The 21,691-nt window shown below is 44.3% G+C and overlaps 1 protein-coding gene across 4 annotated transcripts in view; it reads left to right on the plus strand.

Moving 5' to 3' along the window:
• Window positions 1–21,691, plus strand: part of zfhx4 (zinc finger homeobox 4) — a 76,657-nt gene that overhangs the window by 50,508 nt on the left and 4,458 nt on the right. For 3 of the 4 annotated variants that reach the window (XM_034132368.1, XM_034132369.1, XM_034132370.1), the window contains 5 exons: window positions 7,862–7,960; window positions 14,002–14,135; window positions 15,194–15,394; window positions 15,592–15,712; window positions 15,891–21,290. In XM_034132368.1, coding sequence (XP_033988259.1) covers window positions 7,862–7,960; window positions 14,002–14,135; window positions 15,194–15,394; window positions 15,592–15,712; window positions 15,891–21,290 — 5,955 coding nt within the window. The remainder of the gene's footprint in view (window positions 1–7,861; window positions 7,961–14,001; window positions 14,136–15,193; window positions 15,395–15,591; window positions 15,713–15,890; window positions 21,291–21,691) is intronic. The other variant, XM_034132371.1, reaches the window with a different exon arrangement.

The following is a 21,691-nucleotide window of genomic DNA, read 5'->3' on the forward strand; positions in this document are numbered from 1 at the left end:
GATGATTCCGAGCAACCCTAATGAATATTTAGGCTTGAAGATATTTTTACTTTTCTTCCCGTGACTCTATTCTTCTTATGTTGAAGAGTCCTGTTTCCTGCCTGACCTCAACACATAATAAGGCCCTGATGATGCACACATTTTTTATTTTGCACACTCTTCCGTGGCAAAAGACATGTAACATGGACTTATTGTCAGCATATGAAATGGTTATGCGCTAATGGCAGCTTTGCTCCATCAAAAAGGAATGTAGTCACAGAAAGGCATTGCAATTGAATAGAATAAAAGGAAACCTGAAATTATTTTTTGTTATAATTTTGTATTTGTAATTGACACCAACAATATTTATATATTGAAACAAGCATCAACACAATATGACTTGTATTTTTTAAATTATTTTAAACGTGTTATTGTTCTTATTTTTACAGCATGAAACAAAGCAACTTTTCCTGCTCATATAATTGTATTTTTATCTTTCCTTTCTATCTACTAAAGACTTTTCTTTGATTTTAACCAGGATTACAGTCCTGTTTTTTTAGTGGCTCTGAAAGCAGATGTTTTTTTTATGCAGCTAAAAACGGGACAGTAGCCCAATAGGATAAAGATCTGTTTAAGCATTATCCATTTGGCCACTGCCCGTCACAGGCCTATTTTAAGCATAGACACTAACACACACACACACATACACACATCCATTCTCTTAAACCACGGCAGCCATTTTATTAGATTCCCTGATTCCCTGCCTGGTATTAGTTCTCGGAAAATAAATAAACCTTGAATACATGACAAGGACCAGTCTGGTCAATTCGAAACTATATCTATCCTGCTGGTATCTTTGTTTACCAGTGTAGTGATGGATGCACAGATAGAGGGAGGAACGGATAGGTATATGGATGGATAGCTGTGTGAAGAGATATAAAAACAGATGGATAGATGGCTGGATAGATAAATGGATGGATAGATGGACGGATGAATGCGGCAGGGAGATCTCGTTGGGCTGATAGAGTTGAGCAGGTATGCCGAGAAACAGCTGCTTTCTTCATTAGGTTCATCTATCGATCTCGGACCCTCGCTGTGCGTCCCTGTGTGTGTGTGTGGTTTTTTTTTTTGAGGGAGAGAGAGGGAAAGACAGCAGCCTCTGTAGATAAGTGCTGGTAATAGAACAGAATGAATTCTTATCACAGAGATGGGAAGGCCATTAACCCTCAGCTTCTACTTCTCTCTCTCTGTCTCCGGCTCTGTCTGTTTCCCCCTCCGTCCTCCGGTCTGGACCTGACAGGGTCACGTTTGCGAGCGTGTGTGATATTTCCACTATGTGTGCGACTCTGGGAGAGTGTGTGTGTGTGTGTGTGTGTGTGTGTGTGTTTTGCGGCTGCCGCTGTGCAGACTGCCCCGTCGGCCAGATGTTTATAATCAGGGGCTGGATAAATATTGGACCGAGGAATCATAAAAGAGCAGGGAAAACAGAAAACAGAGAAAGGGATGTGGGGGAGATGAAACAGAGGAGAGGAATCTTCTTTTCAAATTATTCCTAAATCCCTCAGTAAGCTTGCCGTGCCGCCTCCTCAATTCACCTACTCAGCCTAAGGTGATTCAAACAGCCGAAATGCAATATGGCTGTTGTGTAAGATGCAGGTGTGTGTGTGTGTGCGCGTGAGTGTGTGGAGGTGTACAGTAGGTGTGTTAGCCCATTGTATAAGGCCAGGTGTTGCGGCAATCTTTTTTTTTGAACCTTTTGAAGCCCATATTTTTGTCCTGTGAAAACCTTTTGTATTTGCTATTAAAGAATCATTAACATCATCCCCCCCAATGCTCACAGCACTGAAATTGAAACCCCTCTTAACACGAAACAACAGTTTCTGTCTGCGCAGCAAGCAAGACACGCAAGCCTTTAATCTCGGCTATGTTTATTCATATGATTTTCTTTTCTTATTTCTTCTTCTTTTTTTTCAAAAGAGTAATAGGTGTTTTGTTAGTCGCCTGCAAGACAGCGGAGCGGGCAATTTGAGCGAAATAAAATACAATGAGGTGTCTCAGGAAGTCGTAATTGACAACAACAAAGCAAATTTGGAGCTGCTGATACAAGCGTTTTTTTACACAAAAGTCATTTTTTCAGCTTATTCTGTCAGTTCAACTTATTGACATTCACACCGGGAGTGTATTAAATGTGACAATCCCATTGTCTGGCTTTCACAGTCGACCTGAAACAATAGATTTTATTTTTTTCTTGTTTAATAAGTTCTCATGTGTTTTAAGCAGTAAGTGGGAGGGAGGGTGTGTGTGGGTGGATCGGAGTGTGTGTATGGAAACACGTGTGTTTGCTTGTGCTGGTGTGTGTGTGTTTACATGTTAGCATGTGGGCTGTGGACCTCTGTGCATGGAATACGTTGAGGTGTGTGTGTGTGTGTGTGTGTGTGTGTGTGTGTGTGTGTGTGTGTGTGTGTGTGTGTGTGTGTGTGTGTGTGTGTGTGTGGTGTGTGTGTGTGTGTGTTGTGTGTGTGTGTGTGTGTGTGGTGTGTGTGTGTGTGTGTGTGTGTGTGTGTGTGTGTGTGTGTGTGTGTGTGTGTGTGTGTGTGTGTGTGTGTGTGTGTGTGTGTGTGTGTGTGTGTGTGTGTGTCGGTTATTCCCAGGCCCTGTGCAGGAGCTGTAGGCCCTCTCCGCTGGGTTGATGTTTAGTATTTTAGACATGCTACATTAACAACATCTGGTTAAGATCTAAATGCTTGTTAAACGCGCTGAAATTCGGGGGGGAAAGGTACAGGGAGAGCGAGGGGAGCGGGGGGGGATAAAGAGGGAGAGTAGGGTAAATAAAGATTTGAGGGTGAGAGAACGGGAGGGAGGGAGATCAGTAAGTCTGTAAGGTTATTACCCTGGCAGTATTACCACTGGCCCTTGACTGTGTGTGTGTGTGTGTGTGCGACTGTGGGATGGTGTAATGTTTCAAAGCTTTCCCCTTTAAAACCTAGAGGCCAAACTAGAGCCACGCGCGGCGCAGGAATGTGACATCACAGGGCCCCTATTCCTCCACACACACACACACACACACACACACACACACACACACACACACACACACACACACACACACACACACACACACACACACACACACACACACGTGGTCTCACAGGGGACATGACCAGAGTTGTAGGAAGGAATCAGCGTCAACATCAACGTTAAGTGGTGGAGACATGGCAGTCATGGGTGTTACGCAAAAAACATTAATGCTACTTTACAGATTATAATCATAATAGTAACTCAATATACTCAGTACTTTACTACTAATACTTAAGTATAACTTGATGCCGATACTTTTGTACTGTAACATAGGGCCATGAATGTAGTATTGCTACTTGAGTACTTCTTCCACCACTGGTCCTTACAGCTTCTTCTTAGTCTTATAGCATTTCTCTTATTTCTCCTCATGATATTTTCTTTGGCAGCAATTACCCTTTATCTTGATGCTTTCATATGATTTAAGATAAACAATAATGTAAAAAGGATTTATTTTTACCCCCTTTAATGAGCACCATCCTAGCCTTAAGGAAGCAAATTAGAGGCAGCTCGGCCCCGGCTAATGAATTCAGCCGTTTTTGGAGCCTCTGTGTCCAGTTGCTCCGCGTGGCACTGCTCTACGGTTGTGTGCCGTACGGCTGAGTCCTCCACCGGGCACATAATGACCCGGCATGGCGGTTATGGGCCCTCAGGGGGAGAGGGGAAGGGGAGCGAGTGGTCTCAGAGCAGGTCATTATACAGCTCGAGGGCACACACACACACACACACTGACACTTTCAATACATCCTCCATTGCCTCCATCTCCCATGTCTATTTTTTCTTTCCAAACATCTCTTTCTATATATCTTCCTTTCCTTCTGTCCGAAACTGTTTCTGACTGTGATGTTTTCGACTAGATATTTGTACTAAAATCAGCAATAATTCAGAACATATTGTCTCCTAAGAATTAGTCATCATGTTTGGTTGATTTTTTGTATTGGAAGAACAGGAGAGTTTTTCATCCAGCAGCCTAATTGGTTACACTGGCATCCAATTAATAGTTAAAAAAGTTAAAGCAGACTGATTTGGCTTTCGTCCCTGATCAAGACTCACTTAATTACTCTTCCTCTCTTAACGGTTAAATATAGGCCGGTGTTGGTTGCAGGGTAATCGGACCCAGGGTCTGTGGTTAGCTCGAGCTCACCGGCCGGCTTTAATGTTCCGACCGACCCACATCAAAGAGAGTCCCACCAGGCTGCCAAAATCACACACCCTCCACAGTCTGACCCACTCCCTGTGTGTGTGTGTGTGTGTGTGTGTGTGTGTGTGTGTGTGTGTGTGTGTGTGTGTGTGTGTGTGTGTGTGTGTGTGTGTGTGTGTGTGTGTGTGTGTGTGTGTGTGTGTGTGTGTGTGTGTGTGTGTGGTGTGTGTGTGTGTGTGTGTGTGTGTGTGTGTGTTGTGTGTGTGTGGTGTGTGTGTGTGTGTGTGTGTGTGGTGTGTGTGTGTGTGTGTGTGTGTGTGTGTGTGTGTGTGTGTGTGTGTGTGTGTGTGTGTGTGTGTGTGTGTGTGTGTGTGTGTGTGTGTGTGTGTGTGTGTCAGGCAGTGGAAGGTGACTGCGAAAGTTTTGCTCTGCGCGTCCTCTGGTAGCGATTAAGTTGATGGTTAAGAGTCCCTGCCGCAGAACCCTCTCCTCTGTCTCTCCGTTTCTCTCACACACACACTTGCACATGACAACTCACATGCAAACACATGCAGTCACTGTCTCACTCACTTGATCAATTGCGCACATCCACATAAACACACACACGCACGCACGCACGCACACACTCGTGCTGTGTGTGACTGTCAGGGTCAGTCAGAGGGCAGACGCTGCACTGATGTATCGGGAGAACTCGTCTGGGAATGTCCTCAGCGTGGAAACACATTTCCCCCGCACACACACACACACACACACACACACACACACACACACACACACACACACACACACCATAGATCTAACCGACTACAGGGGGAAAGGAGTGAACCAAAAAAAAACACTGATGAGGCCCAGATGATCACCCCTCCTTTTCTCTGTCTTTTCCTCTTTCTTCACCCACTCTTCACCCTCATTCCTCCCTCTGTTCCCTCTCTCTGTTCATTGTCTCTTCTCTCTTGTGTCCTATCTAGCTACAGGTAGACTGCCCCCTAGAGGTTTGTTAAGATGGTGGACGTCATGATCATCTACCACCCCACACTCGTCCTCTGCTCCTTGTTGTCATTTAAGAAGAACTTAGTTTAATTGCTTTAAAATTATAATATCAAATATGCAGTCATCTCTTGCAAACATCATATCAAGCAGTATCAAAATAGTTTTTATTTTAATTACATAAACTAATTACTCTGAGTATGTTGTCGAGAATGTGCTCATGATAAAGCCACAGGAGTTATGAAAATAAATATATTTATGGTATGAAATAAAAGCTACAGTTTATTATTATAGTGATATTATAAAAAGATTATAATAACAGTTTACAAGTCATTTGTAAAAGCAGGTAGCTTTCGATCAGAGCGATTGTGTTTTACAAACATGCAGTGCAGGAAAGGAATGAAAGCAGTCCATGACAAAGAGATACAAATATGTTTTTTCTTTCTTCTGCGTTTGGAGTTTTTATAAATTCTTTCCTTTGAGACATTGTCCTGACCTTGCAGTATATATGTGAGATCTTCAAGAGTTTATTTTTCTCTCTCTGAATTTCTGTTTGTCCCCCCCCCCTTTCCTCCCCTTCTCTTCTCACTCTTCTGTGAAAAATGCTGTTCGATTTGTGCCATTTGCTTCTCCTTGGCATCGAACAAAAGTCAACTATAGAGAAAAGATAAACCAGTGATGAAAGACTTTCAAACCCACTTCACACCACAACATTTACACAAAAGCACACGCACATACTTGCCTTCCCCCTTCCCTCCGTACGAAGGTGGGGTGAATTAAAATACAAAGATGGACGCTGCAGCACCGGCAGTGAAAATGGCAATTTCTGCAGCCCGGGCTCTCTTGGCTGACAGGAGATATTTCATCCCCGTTGTCACCAACGTATTAATAAAACATCAGGAGCAGAGTGCAGTCCCAGTCTCTCTCACACACACAAACACACACATGCACAAGGACACACACATACACCTTGAAATAGACTGTGTGTACAAAATGTGTACAGCACTCACACGCATGTGCAACAAATACAACATGGACACAAACACACACACAGCCACGATTTTTCTCCTCAATCACATGCCAGCATCTGCCATGAAAATTTCATGCTGTATATAATGTCCACTTAATGTGTTGGCGCTTAGAGAAACGGCGCCAGCACTTAGTCTATGTGTCTGTCTGTGTGTGCGTGTGCGTGTGCGTGTGTGTGCACCCCGCTGTATGTGAAAGGGTTAATCATATCATGTTTCCGAGGGGGGTTTCACAGACCCCTGTTCTCGTCATACAATGGCCAAAGTGATTGTATGCAAATGCAGGCTGACCTCAATGCACCCTTTGCCTGATTTCTATGAATATGAGTGTGTGTGTGTGTGTGTGTTGTAAAATATGGTTATTAAGGCAGAGCAGGATTGATGAGCGCAGCTATTTTACACACAAACACACACATTCACCAGTTCCCTTCCCTGGCAGAGTGAGGGGTTTGTGGTGAGAGACCCCCCCCTTCCCCCCGTTTAGAAGACATGCAATTTTTAACGGTTTTGCTCTGTGTGTGTGTGAATATGATACCGTGTGTGTATGATTTGACGCCTGTGTGCAAGTGTTTCTGTTTGATTTTGCATTTGTGTGTGCTACTCTGAGATGGAGGAGGGTAGTATGTGTATGTGTGTGTGTGTGTGTGTGTATATATGTGTATGTATGTTGTATGTGTGTGTGTGTGTGTGTGTGCGTGCATGCCTGGTTATCTGGCCTCTCTCAGACTGCTCAAAATTCATTACAAAGTGACATCAGCCCAGCCGGAGACAAATGATGGCTGGATGAAAGGGAGCGCTGGGGCTCGGCTAGGATTAGTGTTAGCTTGCGCTGGCGACACATATACACACATACAAAACTGTACACACAATCTCTCTCTCTCTCTCTATAGCTCTATCGGATATAGCTCTATCTCTCTATATTCTCTCTCTCTCTCTCTCTCTCTCTCTCTCTCTCTCTCTCTCTCTCTCTCTCTCTCTCTCTCTCTCTCTCTCTCTCTCTCTCACACACGCACACACACAGTTTAATCCACTGGCAGAACACTGCAGATACACAGAATTATCAAACAAGGGGCTGAACTCTCAGAGATGGGCAGGCTAATCTGCTAATAGTACAGAGCTGCACGTGTGTGTGTTGGTTTGCATGTGTGTGTGTGCATGCACGCATATTTTTAACAGAGGTAATACAATATCTATATGCAGTACGGTAGTGAACATCTACACACTCTCTGCATGGATTTTTAATTTTCACTTTGGCTTTATAGAGTTGAGCAGGCCTGGGCTATAGGATACTGTTATTACTGGTCTCTAATAAAGTAGAATGGATAGCATTTTCATTCAATCATTTTTTTATATTGAAAGAGTAAAATGTTTTTATGTATAATTAACAGCTCTCTAACCTGAAATAATAAGAATTAATGTATGAGAATATATGGAAGGAAAGGGGGAATATTTTACATTTTTTGAGCAAATGTATAAACCAGTAAATATTATTAGGTTTTTTCTTAAAGTACATTTATATACATGGTTTTTAAAATTCCTTCTGTAGCAAGGAAACCAAAATGACTGTCCACAACTTCCCTGTTTTCTGGCAGTTCGTCGTTTTTTCAGGAGCATTATGGGTAATGTAGACCTTTCTTCTGTTCATTTTCAGAAGACACTGCTGAGGATGGTGAGAGACCCCCTCGCTCTTCCTCCAGGCCTGGACTCAACCTCACTGACCGAGACTCGACTGACAGCAGGAGAACTGACCGTAAGTACACACACTCACACACACTGTACACACACAAACACGCATACAAAACGCATATGAAACGCAAGCTTCCCTTCTTTTATAAGTTATCGTCCATCTCTCTCTCGCCTTTAGATAAGGTTTCTAACATGTGTGTGTAACATGTGAACGCTGCTGACTAGCCTCCATGTGACCTGCTTTAATCGTTTCCATCTGACAGAAAGAGAAAAAGAGAAAGACAGGGAGAGTGGGTAAGAAGGAGAGAGAGAAAAAAAGGGATAAGTTGAGTGTTGTGGATATTACCAGGCAATGTCCAGGCCCCAGATTATTTTTTAATCAAATCAGTTTGCGTGCTTGTAATTTATAAGCGCCTTGCATTAATCTTTTCTCGTTCTTGTGCCCTCTCCGATGACATATTAATTTTTCATAAGCGCAGGATTAGATGGGGGGGGGGGGGGGGGCTGTGTATATGTTTTTCTAATATTGCACCGCATCCTTGCAACCCTTAAATTAGTTTTTTCCCCCTCCCTTCATTTTTCTTTCTCTCCTGTTTTTCCCCCGTCTCAATCCATCCCTTAATTGTTGTCCAATCTGTGACCCTATCACCGGGCATTACCTCAGATAGCAAAAGAGCACACGATAGAAAGCACGGTTTATCTATTTGTAAGAATGGCAATACTGTAAGCGGGGAGGGGCCACAATCCCTACAAGACGGCTTGGTGTTTTTTGTTATTTTGGGGCGAGGTAGGGAGCACATAATGCCTCCGCTGCAAGGCTGTGGTTGGGATAGCCCTGGCTTTGTTAGATTTGATTTACCCAAATAAGAATTCATATGGTCTTTTTATGTATGAGATGGAAATCCATGGCTGGGGATGAATATTGCATGGGGTGCTTTTTTTTTTTCTCTCTGTCATTGCATGGGGTTCTCTTTCTCATTCTTTCTCCCTCTACTAATGTCTCCTGCCCCACTCAATCCCCCCTCCCAACTCACACACCTTCCTCTATCCATCTCAAACTCCCTCCCCACCTCCTCTTCCTAGCATGCCATACCTAGCTCCATAATGTGAGGCTCAATGAGGCAGAAGGAGAGCTGAGTGAGGCTGGGGCCTATTAGTTTAGCTAGTCATCTATCTTTCAGCTCTATCTCTCTGACAGGCCTGTCTGACGGACTGGCGGGGAACCACCATCCATGCATTTACCGCCGCATATTACTGCCGGCGTCATTTAACACCACCGCACACAAAAAAAGTGTCCAGGTTCCTCCTTCTTTAAATCACGCTTATGTATGTGCGTGTCCCCTAGTGTGGTTTATCAGATGTCAGGAATGTATTTAATAAAGCAGAACCTTTTTGAATAATTTGTTCGAGAAATTGCATCGGGGTCGGCTGCAAATGTGGCTAGAAAGCCAGATGTATTATCGCTAGTGGTGATTTATTTTTGCATTTGGATTACATGAGGTTTCAGAAAGTCAAAATGCCAGGAAACGCAAAAGGGAGCGTGGAGTGTCAGCGCATTGTTATGCTAGGGTTATCATCAGAGACAGGGCCTTGTTTTTCTCTGTTTCCAGCTTAAAGTAGTAAGATTTAGCATCTCTATCCTCAGACCCAAAGCTCTGGCAAGCTGTGTGTGTGTGTGTGTGTGTGTGTGTGTGTGTGGTGTGTGTGTGTGTGTGTGTGGTGTGTGTGTGTGTGTGTGTGTTGGTGTGTGTGGTGTGTGTGTGTGTGTGTGTGTGTGTGTGTTGTGTGTGTGTGTGTGGTGTGTGTGTGTGTGTGTGTGTGTGATGTGTGTGTGTGTGTGTGTGTGTGTGTGTGTGTGTGTGGTGTGTGTGTGTGTGTGTGTGGGTGTGTGTGTGTGTGTGGTGCTGTGTGTGTGTGTGTGTGTTGTGGTGTGTGTGTGTGTTGTGTGGTGGGTGTGTGTGTGTGTGTGTGTGTGTGTGTGTGTGGTGTGTGTGTGTGTGTGTCCATATGGAGATCTCCAGGGATGGGATTAAAGTGTGACCCAACGTGAGCAGTGTGTTTGCGCACTTCATCTCCAAGACCGAGATCCTTTAAAACAAAGAGGGGCAGATAGATAGAGAGGGGGAAAGAGAGGCAAGAGAAATACCAGATGGGGGGGATGGAGGCAAGGAAAGACACAGAGAGCTTTTCCCCCTTTGCTTCATTTACGTTGTCTTTTATACTCCATGTCACTTTAGATTAATTATAATCCATGTTACATTCTCCATGCAAATGTCCCCGATGTGGATTACTTCCAGATAGCTTTGTGCTGTGTGTAGATGGTGCATGTCGCCACCATGGCTCAGGGGCCCACTTCTTATAAATAACCAACTAAACAACGGCCCTCCCGTGGAAATGAGCCTGTCAGGCACACTTAGGAGATCTCTACCTGCTTCAAATTAGCAAAGAAATTACTCATTGTTCTTACAGGCAAATTATGTATTAATTTCCAATACAATTTTGCATTGGGCAGCTATGGGTGGGAGACCAAGTGGAATCGCATGCAAATCAGATGTTGGATATTCCATATTAGCTTGTTCATCATCATGTACATTTAGAATATTTTCAGTCTTTTCTTTATTATTTGCATGCATCTTGCAAATGATTCCACTTCGAGTTGAGAGCTGTGCTCCTTTTCCTGTCTCCCCAAGATGAGATTAAAATATATTAAAGTTATTAGCATGTTTAATTACAGGCCTGCAGCTATTTCTTTGTGCATGTATGTGTGCTTTTCTGAGTAATGACAGCTTGTTGAACGTCTCAGACGATTTGTCAAATGTGACAAGGCCATGCTCATATTTATCTCTCATTAGAAGACGAGCTGGAGATGGCAGAGAAAAGGAGGGCTAGTCATTAAAAAAACACAAACTACAAGACAGCTGCTGTTTAACTGCCTTTTCTCTCCCTCAACATCTGACTATTTCTCTACATCTCACTCCTTCCCACTCTTTCTGTCTGCCTCCCTCCGGCTAGATCCGGGCCTGCTGAGTGCTTCAGTGGGAGTTTGGGGTTCAGAGTGTGTTGCTGTAATGTTATCAGGTGACCGGGGGTCAGCCTAATGCGTAACCTCGGAGCAGTAGGCCAGTAAATCATGCTGGCCGGCCCTCCCTCGCCTGTTTTGGCCAGCTCTCCCTCCTAGATTTACTACTCCGTAACCTTAGCCAGTCTGCCAGGGCTCAGGACAGCTAAATTGAATACTAAATCCAAGCTGCCGCCACCCAGCCTGCTCCTTCTTAATTGACAGCCCCCCCCCCCTCCCCACACTATGCTCTTCTGCTCTGTTTATGATACGTTTATTTGTGTGAAAATCTCATTGGCTTGGTTCAGTTCAAAAAGTCTCACCCTTTCGACACAAAGGGCAAATTCTAAAACAAATTGTGAAAAACCATTAGCCGTGATGGTGCTCCTGCCTTTTGAGGAACAATTTGAGACAGAAATATCCTGAGGTGTTTAGAGCTTCTCTCTCCCTTTCTATCATTTCTGTTTCTCTACCTCGGTACTCCATTGGAGCGCCCACTTGCGTGTACAGAAGTGTGTGTATATCCAGCTCCCTAAACACCATTGACAGTTGCAAATAAAGATGGGTGGTGAGTGTGCCGCTCTCTCCCCCTGCAATGCAAAAGGGGTTGAGTGTCATAAATCACCTTTTGATTTATCTAATCAAGCAAGGTCCTGCTGCATGCAGACATTTGTCATTGGTGGGGGGGGGAAACGGTGTCAGGTTTATTCTGCCCCTCCGCTTCACTGGGCTGCAGCTGGTGGAGCCCACCTAAAGATGAAGGGATGGAGGGAAAGGAGGGGAAAGAATAGGCAGGAGAAGGGAAAAGGGACATTAAATGTGTGGCGCAGAGACAAAGGAAAATAAGAGGATGTGAAACTGCTTACAAACTATAAGCACAAGGATATGTGGTTTTCTCGTATAAATGGATAGAGTTTGGGTTGTGCAAGCCGTCAAATGTATTTGTGATACAGGTGATCGTATCTGGAGGATATTCTACAATTTTGCATGCCGTTCTATGTCACAAAACAACGATATTATTCACATTTGTAGGCCTTGCCATTTCAAGCTCCTAAGTGGCCATAGAGACAAATGCTCTCTCAACATTCAAGGTTAACCAACGTTTTTTTTTCTACTCCACACGGGTGTCACAAGTGTTGATGAAAGCGCGAGGTCGTAGGGAAATCTAAACCAGAAGGACAGATCTACGTGTCGCAGGCACACACACATGATACACAAACATACTATACATTTACATTGGATATGACAGTAATCAAAGGTGATCTGTGGGCTCTTTCCCCCGCCGCATTGTAAATGTGTTTTCAGCCCCCTTGTCTGACAATCGCCTCATCTCCTTTTGCAGGGATGTCATTTAGTTGCAAATTGACTGCAAGACGTGGGGCAAAAATTGAAAGTTGAAATTAGAAATGGTCATAATGAATATAGCAGGTGGGGCGGAGGCTTTGGAAAAGGTCAGGTGATGGGACGGGTGCTTCTAGGCTGCACCCATCTGACCAATGAAGTGTCACAGGCCTGTCATGAAGCACACACACATGCATGGACACAGAAACACACACACACAAGCCCTGCAGGGGCCATCACAAGCAGTGGAAGACGAGATTACCTCACTATTCTGAGCTGCGGAGCAATTCTCGGATGTTCTTGGAAATTCACATTGTGCCCTTGTGTTTTTTTTTTAATTCTCCGCTCTCCTTCTCTTTCTTCCTTTCTTCCTCCCTCCCTCTCTCTCTTGTCACTTTCCTTGACAGGCCAATATTTCAGGCTCCAGATATAGGGGATTACAAATAAAATAAGTGGAACGCCTACTTAATGCAACAGAATTAAAATGCATGAACGGGCCAGAGGAATTGATATGCGCCCAATACAAACACGAGCCACAGAATAATATGAAATACAAAATGTTTTTTTTCAAACCCCCCTCTCCATGTATCAGTGCTTTGATTTCCCTTTTTTTTCCATTTGTGCATCTAGCGTGAAGCGTTGATTCGCAAGAGTGAGGCTCACATATTGCCTTGAGTGACCAGACGAGGGAGGGGAGTTAAAAGGAGGGGGGTGATGGCTTAGGGAGAGAGGGAGGAAGAGTGCAAGGGAGAGGGGGGAGGGAAGGAAGGAAGGAGAGAGAGTTGCTGTGTCTTTGTGTTGTGCCGAGTGGGTAAATTGCAGTGGCAGAGTATAGCAGAGCCTGCATGCCTTGTATCTCAGGATGAGGCTAATGAAAGATTTATCAGTGGCTGCAGCATTTACTAAATACAACCAGAGGCTGATCTCTCCACATTGAGCCCCGCTGTTAACGTCACACACGCTTACACGCACACACACAAACAGATACACACAAGCAGCGCCGCTACTGTACCACCAGGCGTGACCAAGCCCCGAAATGTAGCATCTTGTTCAGACAGAGAAGTTGTCGAGGCAGCTGGGGAAATGTATATGAACTAATGAAGTGTATAATATTACCATAACATTTAATGTATGTCGTGCTGTGATAATGAGCCTGCTCGAGTTTTTCTCCATTTCACATGTCCTCAGGGCGGAAACACGTCAGTGTATATGAATGTGAATTATGCAGTTGTATCCAAGCTTGTGTTGTCTTGGTGCCAAATCATTATTTTAATCATCACCTATGTCTCATTGAATATTAATGATGTAAATGTGTTTATCTTATTAACTATGTAGTATGTTTGTTAATAGTCCTTTGACTTTGTGGACTAGAAGCCACAAAATGTCAGACATCTCAATTTATTCGCTCAATTTTGTCAGTTTTATGCACTTGATATGTTCTAAAATAATATTTCTCATACAGTATGTATGTGTGATTTATGGGACGCTATATATCAAAGTGACATGGCTCTTATGTTTAATATGTCATTTTGCTCCAGAAGTAATTCCAAAAAGCTCAATTTAAAACATAAATCTACTGTTTAGCCATCAATCATTTTGTAATTTTGCAGCTTTGTGTTTTTAAAAAAAAAACTGTTGTTTTCATTTTCAATGCTTAACATTCTGACTCTGTCTCGCCTTCTCTCCCTCCCTCCACCGTCTGCCAGGAATGAATGCCACATCCAAAGAGGTTACCGGACCGAATGCTATGGTGAAACATTCCCTCCTGCCAGATCGGCAAAACGAAAGCCCGCCCAAAAGGCCAAAGTCTGCTGAGGGAAAGACCTCTGCCAATGAGCAGGTACAGATTTTTCATTTACTGGTGGAGTTTTTATTTTTCTAATGAAAATACATCTGAAAGTTATTGAGCTTGAGTGTGCATCTAATTAAAGTGGATATCTGGCAATTCAAAAATAGATTGATACATGTTTGTTACAAAAAGGCAATAGTTAATGAAGCAGGTTCTCCTTCATAAGCACTAATGAAATCTAACCTTCACTGTCACTGTGGGACGAGCTAATGGGAAGATACTTATGAACTGTAAGTAGTAGAAATGCTAAGCTAAGCATTTAGCAATTGCTGGCGCCAGCTTTCTATCAAAGGGTTAAACGCTGCCCGCCATTCCCTCCCTGACAGAGCTTTTTAGCATCAAGCGCAGTATCCCAGTCTTTGTGCTCTTAAGTGGAATACCTGCACTAGCCTTAGGCCTCCCTCCCTGCTTCTTTCCCCCTTTTTGCATCTCTTTAAATTATATGTGTTTTTAAATTAGATTATGAAGTATTAGCTTGTCTGGTTCTGGGCCCTGCAAGGAGGGAGGACTTAGTCATTTCAGAAATGGATTCTATTAAGACAGGTGGTGGGGAGGCAGCTATGTTCAGAGTACTCCCTGTAATGAGGGCATGGCGCAGCTTGGTAGAGTACACACCTTTGTCATCTGTAATACTGATTAGAAATTCTAGCCAATCGTGTTTTCTGCTAATAAAATTGCATGAGTTGAGAGACTTAAGTGAATTACATGAAACATGGTTGATCTACATTTTCTGTGTTAAGGTGGGTATGGGGGTTGGTGGGATGCGGTAGGTGGGCAGTGCAGAACAGGAAAGGATGATTTTATAGATGAGCAGATTTTACCGCTAACAGTGCAGAAGACATCAGTTTTAAAATCATTGTTTTGGGAGGTGATCTCTGGCTTCTTTAGTAAACATGCTATAGGCTCTATTTTGTAAAAAAGTATGGCACTTAATAGGACACGTTATGCTAAAAGTTATTTCTGCTGTTGGACTTTATTTAAAATTGCACATGCTGTTATTTTTTTCTAGTCCCAATCAGATACTTATTTTTCCATCTTCTTTTTTTAAGGTTCAGCAGTGTCCATATTGCAACTACAGCAGTAAAGATGCCAACCGTATGCAGCTCCATGTGATGTCCCAGCATTCCATGCAGCCAGTGATTCGCTGCCCACTGTGCCAGGATGTCCTGAGCAACAAGATTCACCTGCAGCTGCATCTCACCCACCTCCACAGTGTGGCCCCTGACTGCGTGGAAAAGCTGATTATGAATGTAGGTTGAAGTAATGATTATGAAGATGTGTGTGTTTGTTTGCTTATGTGTGTCAGCAAAAATGTTTTTGCAAATTCCGGTAAAATGGAAAAGAGTATTCACATGTCCCTTGAAATGATTGTTTTCTAGACATATAGAAAGTGTTGTATCATCATTAACAAATGCATATCATAATAAATGTTCTTTTGTGTTGATAGGTTGTTGGACCTGACACAGCAACACCAAATAATACAATGCATCCCCAAACTGGACAAGACAAAGTTCTGTCTTCAATGGATTCCTCTACCTCTCTTACTGATGGGTCAGGGAAGTCTCAAGGTGAGCAGCATTGAATATCTCATTAGTGTCATTTATTGTTGACTTTATTATATAAATATGTACATGTTTAATAATTGGGTTCATTCCGTTTTTCGAAAAAGAAATATCAGGCAAATATGATTGCAAAATAAATTATGATGTGTATTATTGTACTTCAAATTGTATTTTCTACTTGTAGGAAACATCTCAAAGGATGAGCTGAACAACCAAGACAAAAATGAATTGGATCTGCAGACTGAGGAACTTAAGCCCCCAAAGGAAGCCTCAGAGGCCCCAGGCTGGAAGAGAGCTAGCGGATTAGGACATGATAGCAAGTCCCCTGATACCCTACAGGACCATCTCAGTGAGCTCCAGAGGCTCCAGCAGCAACAACAGCAGCTCTCAGTATCTGATCGTCATGTCTACAAATATCGTTGCAACCACTGCAGCCTAGCCTTTAAGACAATGCAGAAGCTTCAGATACATTCCCAATACCATGCCATCAGAGCAGCCACTATGTGCAGCCTTTGCCAGCGCAGCTTCAGGACATTCCTGGCGCTCAAGAAGCATTTGGAGACCGGGCACCCTGAACTAAGTGAAGCTGAGGTGCAGCAGCTCATAGGAAATCTGCCACTGAACGGAGATATCACTGAGAGCGAAGCCAGGGCCTTGGAGGAAGCTCAGGCCTTTGAGCATGACTTAGACAAAGATGATGAAATGGATCAGGAAGAAAAGCCTAGTCCTACTGAAAGTGACAGTGGATCTCTGCTTGATGAGATGGGATCAGAACCAAAAAGGACCCTACCATTTAGGAAAGGGCCCAACTTTACGATGGAGAAATTCTTGGACCCTTCACGGCCTTACAAGTGCACAGTATGTAAGGAGTCCTTCACCCAAAAGAACATCCTACTTGTCCACTATAATTCAGTGTCCCACCTGCATAAGTTGAAGAAGGTTCTTCAAGAGGCGTCAAGCCCAGTCCCACAAGAGACAAGCAACAGCATTGACAACAAACCATTCAAATGCAATATATGCAATGTTGCCTACAGCCAAAGCTCAACTCTTGAAATTCATATGAGGTCAGTGCTCCACCAGACCAAAGCCAGAACAGCCAAAACCGAAATGAGCAGCAGTAGCAGTATCACTGGCACCAGTGGCCCAGTGACTGCAAAAAGCCCATCCCCAAGCGTGCAAGCGAACAGCAGCCACGCAGACACTGCTAGAAGTGGAACACCGTCTGCTAACAAAGAAAACACTGTGGAACCCAAAGAAACTAACAGCAGCAACAACTCAAAGCAACTCACGACTACTGACCATCTTTCAGCACAGGCAGCCAGCCACCAGTCAGCGCAGTCCGCAGCCCAATTGCAAATGCAGCTTCAACATGAGCTCCAGCAACAGGCTGCCTTCTTCCAGCCTCAGTTCCTGAATCCAGCTTTCTTCCCCCATTTCCCAATGACCCCAGAAGCACTTCTGCAATTTCAACAGCCACAGTTCCTCTTTCCCTTCTACATCCCAGGAGCAGAGTTCAACCTAAGCCCAGAACTTGCGATGCACTCAGCAGCAGCTTTTGGAATGCCTGGCCTTACTGGATCATTCCTAGAAGACTTGAAGCAGCAGATGCAGCAGCAACACCAGCTGCAGCATGCTCAGGCTCAGCAGCAGGCTCAGCAGCAGCAGCAGCAACAGCAGCAGCAGCAAGCCTCTCAGAACCAAATGCAAATGCAGCAACAGAAAATCCAGCAATTGCAGAACCACAAATCCAAAATGGAGTCCAGCTGTTTGTCCGAAATTCAGATGTCAAGAGATGCAGAGGACCAACTCGGAAAGAAAGAAAATCGAGCAAAGATGGAAAATGCAGGTGAGGCATTCGGTGATGGAGGAAAAGACGGCAAAGACCCTCGAAAATCCAAATTCTCTGAGCCATCGATTCCTCCTCCACGCATTGTGTCAGGAGCAAGGGGCAATGCAGCCAAAGCACTACTGGAGAACTTTGGATTTGAACTGGTCATCCAGTACAATGAAAACAGACAAAAAAATCAAAAGAAGAACAAAGAGGGAGTTGAACAAGTGCAAATGAACACGGATAAGCTTGAGTGTGGAATGTGCGGGAAACTCTTCTCCAATATGCTTATTCTCAAAAGCCATCAGGAACATGTGCACAGTCAATTCTTCCCATATGTGGAGCTAGAGAAGTTTGCCCAGCAGTACAGAGAGGCTTATGACAAACTCTATCCAATACACCCTGCTTCACCTGAAACTCCACCACCAGCACTACCACCCCCTCCTCCTCCCCCACCTACTACTCCAGCCCCAGTGACTGCTCCTCAACCTCCCTCTACATCAATGACCAAGCCCCAAACCCGAGTACCTTCACCAGTTTCTGCCCCCAATACAGCCCAAAACCAACCATCTCACCAGGCACCACCAGCCCAGCCACAGCCCCCTCCTCAACAACCTACTGCCCCTCCACCACCTTCTCAAGTGCAGCTCCCTGTTCCCATGGATATGCCTCTATTTTCACCTATGATGATGCAGTCTATGCAGCACCCAGGCCTGTCACATCAACTTGCCCTCCAGCTGCCTGGTATGGAGTCCCTTTCCTCCTCAGACCTTACACAGCTCTGCCAGCAACAATTAGGTCTTGATCCAAACTTTCTCCGCCAGTCCCAGTTTAAAAGACCACGCACCCGTATCACAGATGACCAGCTGAAGATCCTCCGTGCCAACTTTGACATTAACAATTCTCCCAATGAAGATCAAATTCTGGAGATGTCAGAGAAGTCTGGCTTGCCACAAAAAGTCATAAAGCACTGGTTCCGTAACACTCTCTTCAAAGAGAGACAGCGGAGTAAGGACTCTCCCTACAATTTTAGTATTCCTCCAATTACTACATTGGAAGATATTCGAATTGAACCAGCGCTCAGTGCGCATGAATACTACAGAACTGAATCCGCCTTCAACAAGAGGTCCTCTAGAACCAGATTCACTGATTTCCAGCTGAGGGTACTTCAAGATTTCTTTGACACTAATGCCTATCCAAAGGACGATGAGATTGAGCAACTTTCCACTGTGCTCAATCTACCATCCCGGGTCATTGTGGTGTGGTTCCAAAATGCCCGTCAGAAAGCCCGCAAGAGCTATGAAAATCAGGCAGATTCTAAAGATAATGAGAAAAAAGAGCTGACAAATGAGCGATACATCAGAACCACTAACATGCAGTACCAGTGTAAAAAATGCAACATTGTGTTCCCACGCATTTTTGACCTTATTACTCATCAGAAAAAGCTATGTTACAAGGATGAGGATGAGGAGGGGAATGAGGAAAGCACGTGTGAGGAATATTACAGTATTGACCCAGTTCCAGCTAGGGCCCAAACACCCTTTGAGCCTCCCAAACAGTCTCACGGTACTGCCAGCAGTTCTGGTTCAAGCTCCCCTGTGATGGCCTCTCCTCATGCCAGTATGGGGAAAACTTCCCCAAAGCCAGAAATTGCCCCTGAAACTGAAACTAAACCAACTGAGACTGCCCCCTCCCCTGTGGTGAAGTCACTACCAGAACCCCGACCATCAAAGGCTAGCACACCTCAGCCACCTCCACAGAAAGCTCCCCAGCAACAAATGTCAAGACCCCATTCCCAGCCACAGCCAGCTGCTGTGCCCTCAAGTCCACTCTCACTGGCCCTTTCCTCTCTTACAAACAGCCTGCCCCACCAGATGCTTCAGTACCAGTGTGACCAGTGTAAGATTGCATTCCCCACTATGGAGCTCTGGCAGGAGCATCAGCACATGCATTTCTTGGCTGCCCAAAACCAATTCCTTCACTCTCAGTTTCTTGAAAGACCTATGGACATGCCCTATATGATATTTGACCCAAACAACCCTCTAATGGCTAGCCAGCTGTTATCCGGAGGCCTCCCTCAAATCCCATCTCAGGGAAGCTCTGGTTTGGGCTCTGCTGCAGGCTCTGGGTCCATGAAGAGAAAACTTGATGACAAGGACGAAAGTGCTATCGATAAAGATGGTGGAAACAGTAGTGAAGAACAACATAGAGATAAACGTTTGAGAACCACCATCACACCTGAACAACTGGAGGTTCTCTATGAAAAATACCTACTTGACTCTAACCCAACAAGGAAGATGTTGGACCACATTGCACGTGAGGTTGGCTTGAAGAAGAGAGTAGTGCAAGTTTGGTTCCAGAACACCCGTGCAAGGGAGAGAAAAGGGCAGTTCAGGGCTATAGGTCCCTCCCAGTCCCACAAGAAATGTCCTTTTTGCAGAGCACTGTTCAAGGCCAAATCTGCTCTAGATAGCCACATAAGATCTAGACACTGGCATGACGCTAAGCAAGCAGGCTTTAGCTTGCCAGCGAGCCCTATGATGAATCAAGACAATGAAAGAGGTGAAAGCCCAAATAAGTATAACTTCTTTGACTACCCACAGCTGCCTACCAAGACTGAGCCAAATGAGTATGAGCTGCCTGCTGCATCCTCAACTCCAGTCAAACCATCTGAGGCACAGTTAAAAAACTTCTTGAGCCCTTCATCCTTAAAAGCTGAAAACTGTGATGAAATTGAAGGGCCTAATAATAATTCAGCCGAAGCCTCATCTTATGATTTTAGTAGGATGGACTTTGACGAGACATCATCTATTAATACAGCCATTAGCGATGCTACAACTGGAGATGAGGGTAATAACAATGAGGTTGAGAGCCTCACAACCAATGGAGGAGACAAGCTGAGTGACAACAAGAGTGGCATTGCATCAAGTTCTGATGGCGGCAACGACAGATACCAATACAGCATGGTGAGCCCTGCCCTCAGCTTCCCCGGAAGGGACTGTGACTCTTACTACAGCTACAGAGACGAGGAAATGGATGACTTCAATGACAGAAGTGAATCTTCAAGCCTTGCTGATCCCAGTTCTCCTAGTCCCTTTGGGGCAAACAACCCCTTCAAGTCGGGGAAAGGCAGCAATTCTGGGGATAGGCCAGGCCACAAACGATTCAGGACGCAGATGAGTAACCTGCAACTGAAAGTCCTCAAAGCCTGTTTTAGTGACTACCGCACTCCAACAATGCAAGAGTGTGAGATGCTCGGCAATGAGATTGGACTCCCCAAGCGTGTGGTCCAGGTCTGGTTCCAGAATGCCCGTGCTAAAGAAAAGAAATTCAAGATTAACATTGGAAAGCCATTTATGATAAGTCAAGGCTCACCAGAAGGGCCCCGGCCTGAGTGTACTCTGTGTTGTATAAAGTACACAGCCCGGATGTCCGTCCGAGACCACATCTTTTCCAAACAGCATATCGCCAAAGTGCAAGAAATCCTGGTAAACCAGGTCGATAGAGAAAAGGACTACCTAGCACCAACCACTGTCCGTCAACTGATGGCCCAGCAAGAGCTCGACCGCATGATGAAAGTTGGTGAGGGACTCATCCTGCCTGGCCAGCAGCACAGGACTGCAGTGGACAACAATAATGCACTTCATGGCCTCAGCCTACCCTCAGGCTACCCAGGGTTATCTGGCCTTCCGCCAGTGCTACTTCCCGGGGTCAATGGGCCATCATCACTTCCTGTTTTCCCACCCAACACACCCGGTGAGTTAGTATGACAGTGAAAAAAAAGTTTAATAGACTAGAAGCTTTATGAACTGAACTTTATCATGCACTATTTTCTTCTACTATACTACTGTTTGTTCTGTATCACAGTGGTGTTTGTCAAAAAGTCTTATTTTTTAAAACTATTTTAAATTCAAAATGGTGGGAGTGCATGCATAATGTCATCATCAGAGTTGAACTGCTAATTGATAATTCAGAGATTTTTTTACAACAAATGTGTCTATATCATGGCTTTTGTTTGTGTTGTTTGTTGTTCCCTTATTATAGGTTTGGTATATTTATATTATAATATATTGGCAGATTGAAATAATCATAAAGCGCATGTGACAGTTTTGATCCATAACAAAATCTTATCAAGAGTGTTTAAGACTCAGCCAGTG

Source organism: Trematomus bernacchii, unplaced genomic scaffold, assembly GCF_902827165.1.
Source record: "Trematomus bernacchii unplaced genomic scaffold, fTreBer1.1, whole genome shotgun sequence".
In the NCBI taxonomy this organism is placed as follows: Eukaryota; Metazoa; Chordata; class Actinopteri; order Perciformes; family Nototheniidae; genus Trematomus; species Trematomus bernacchii.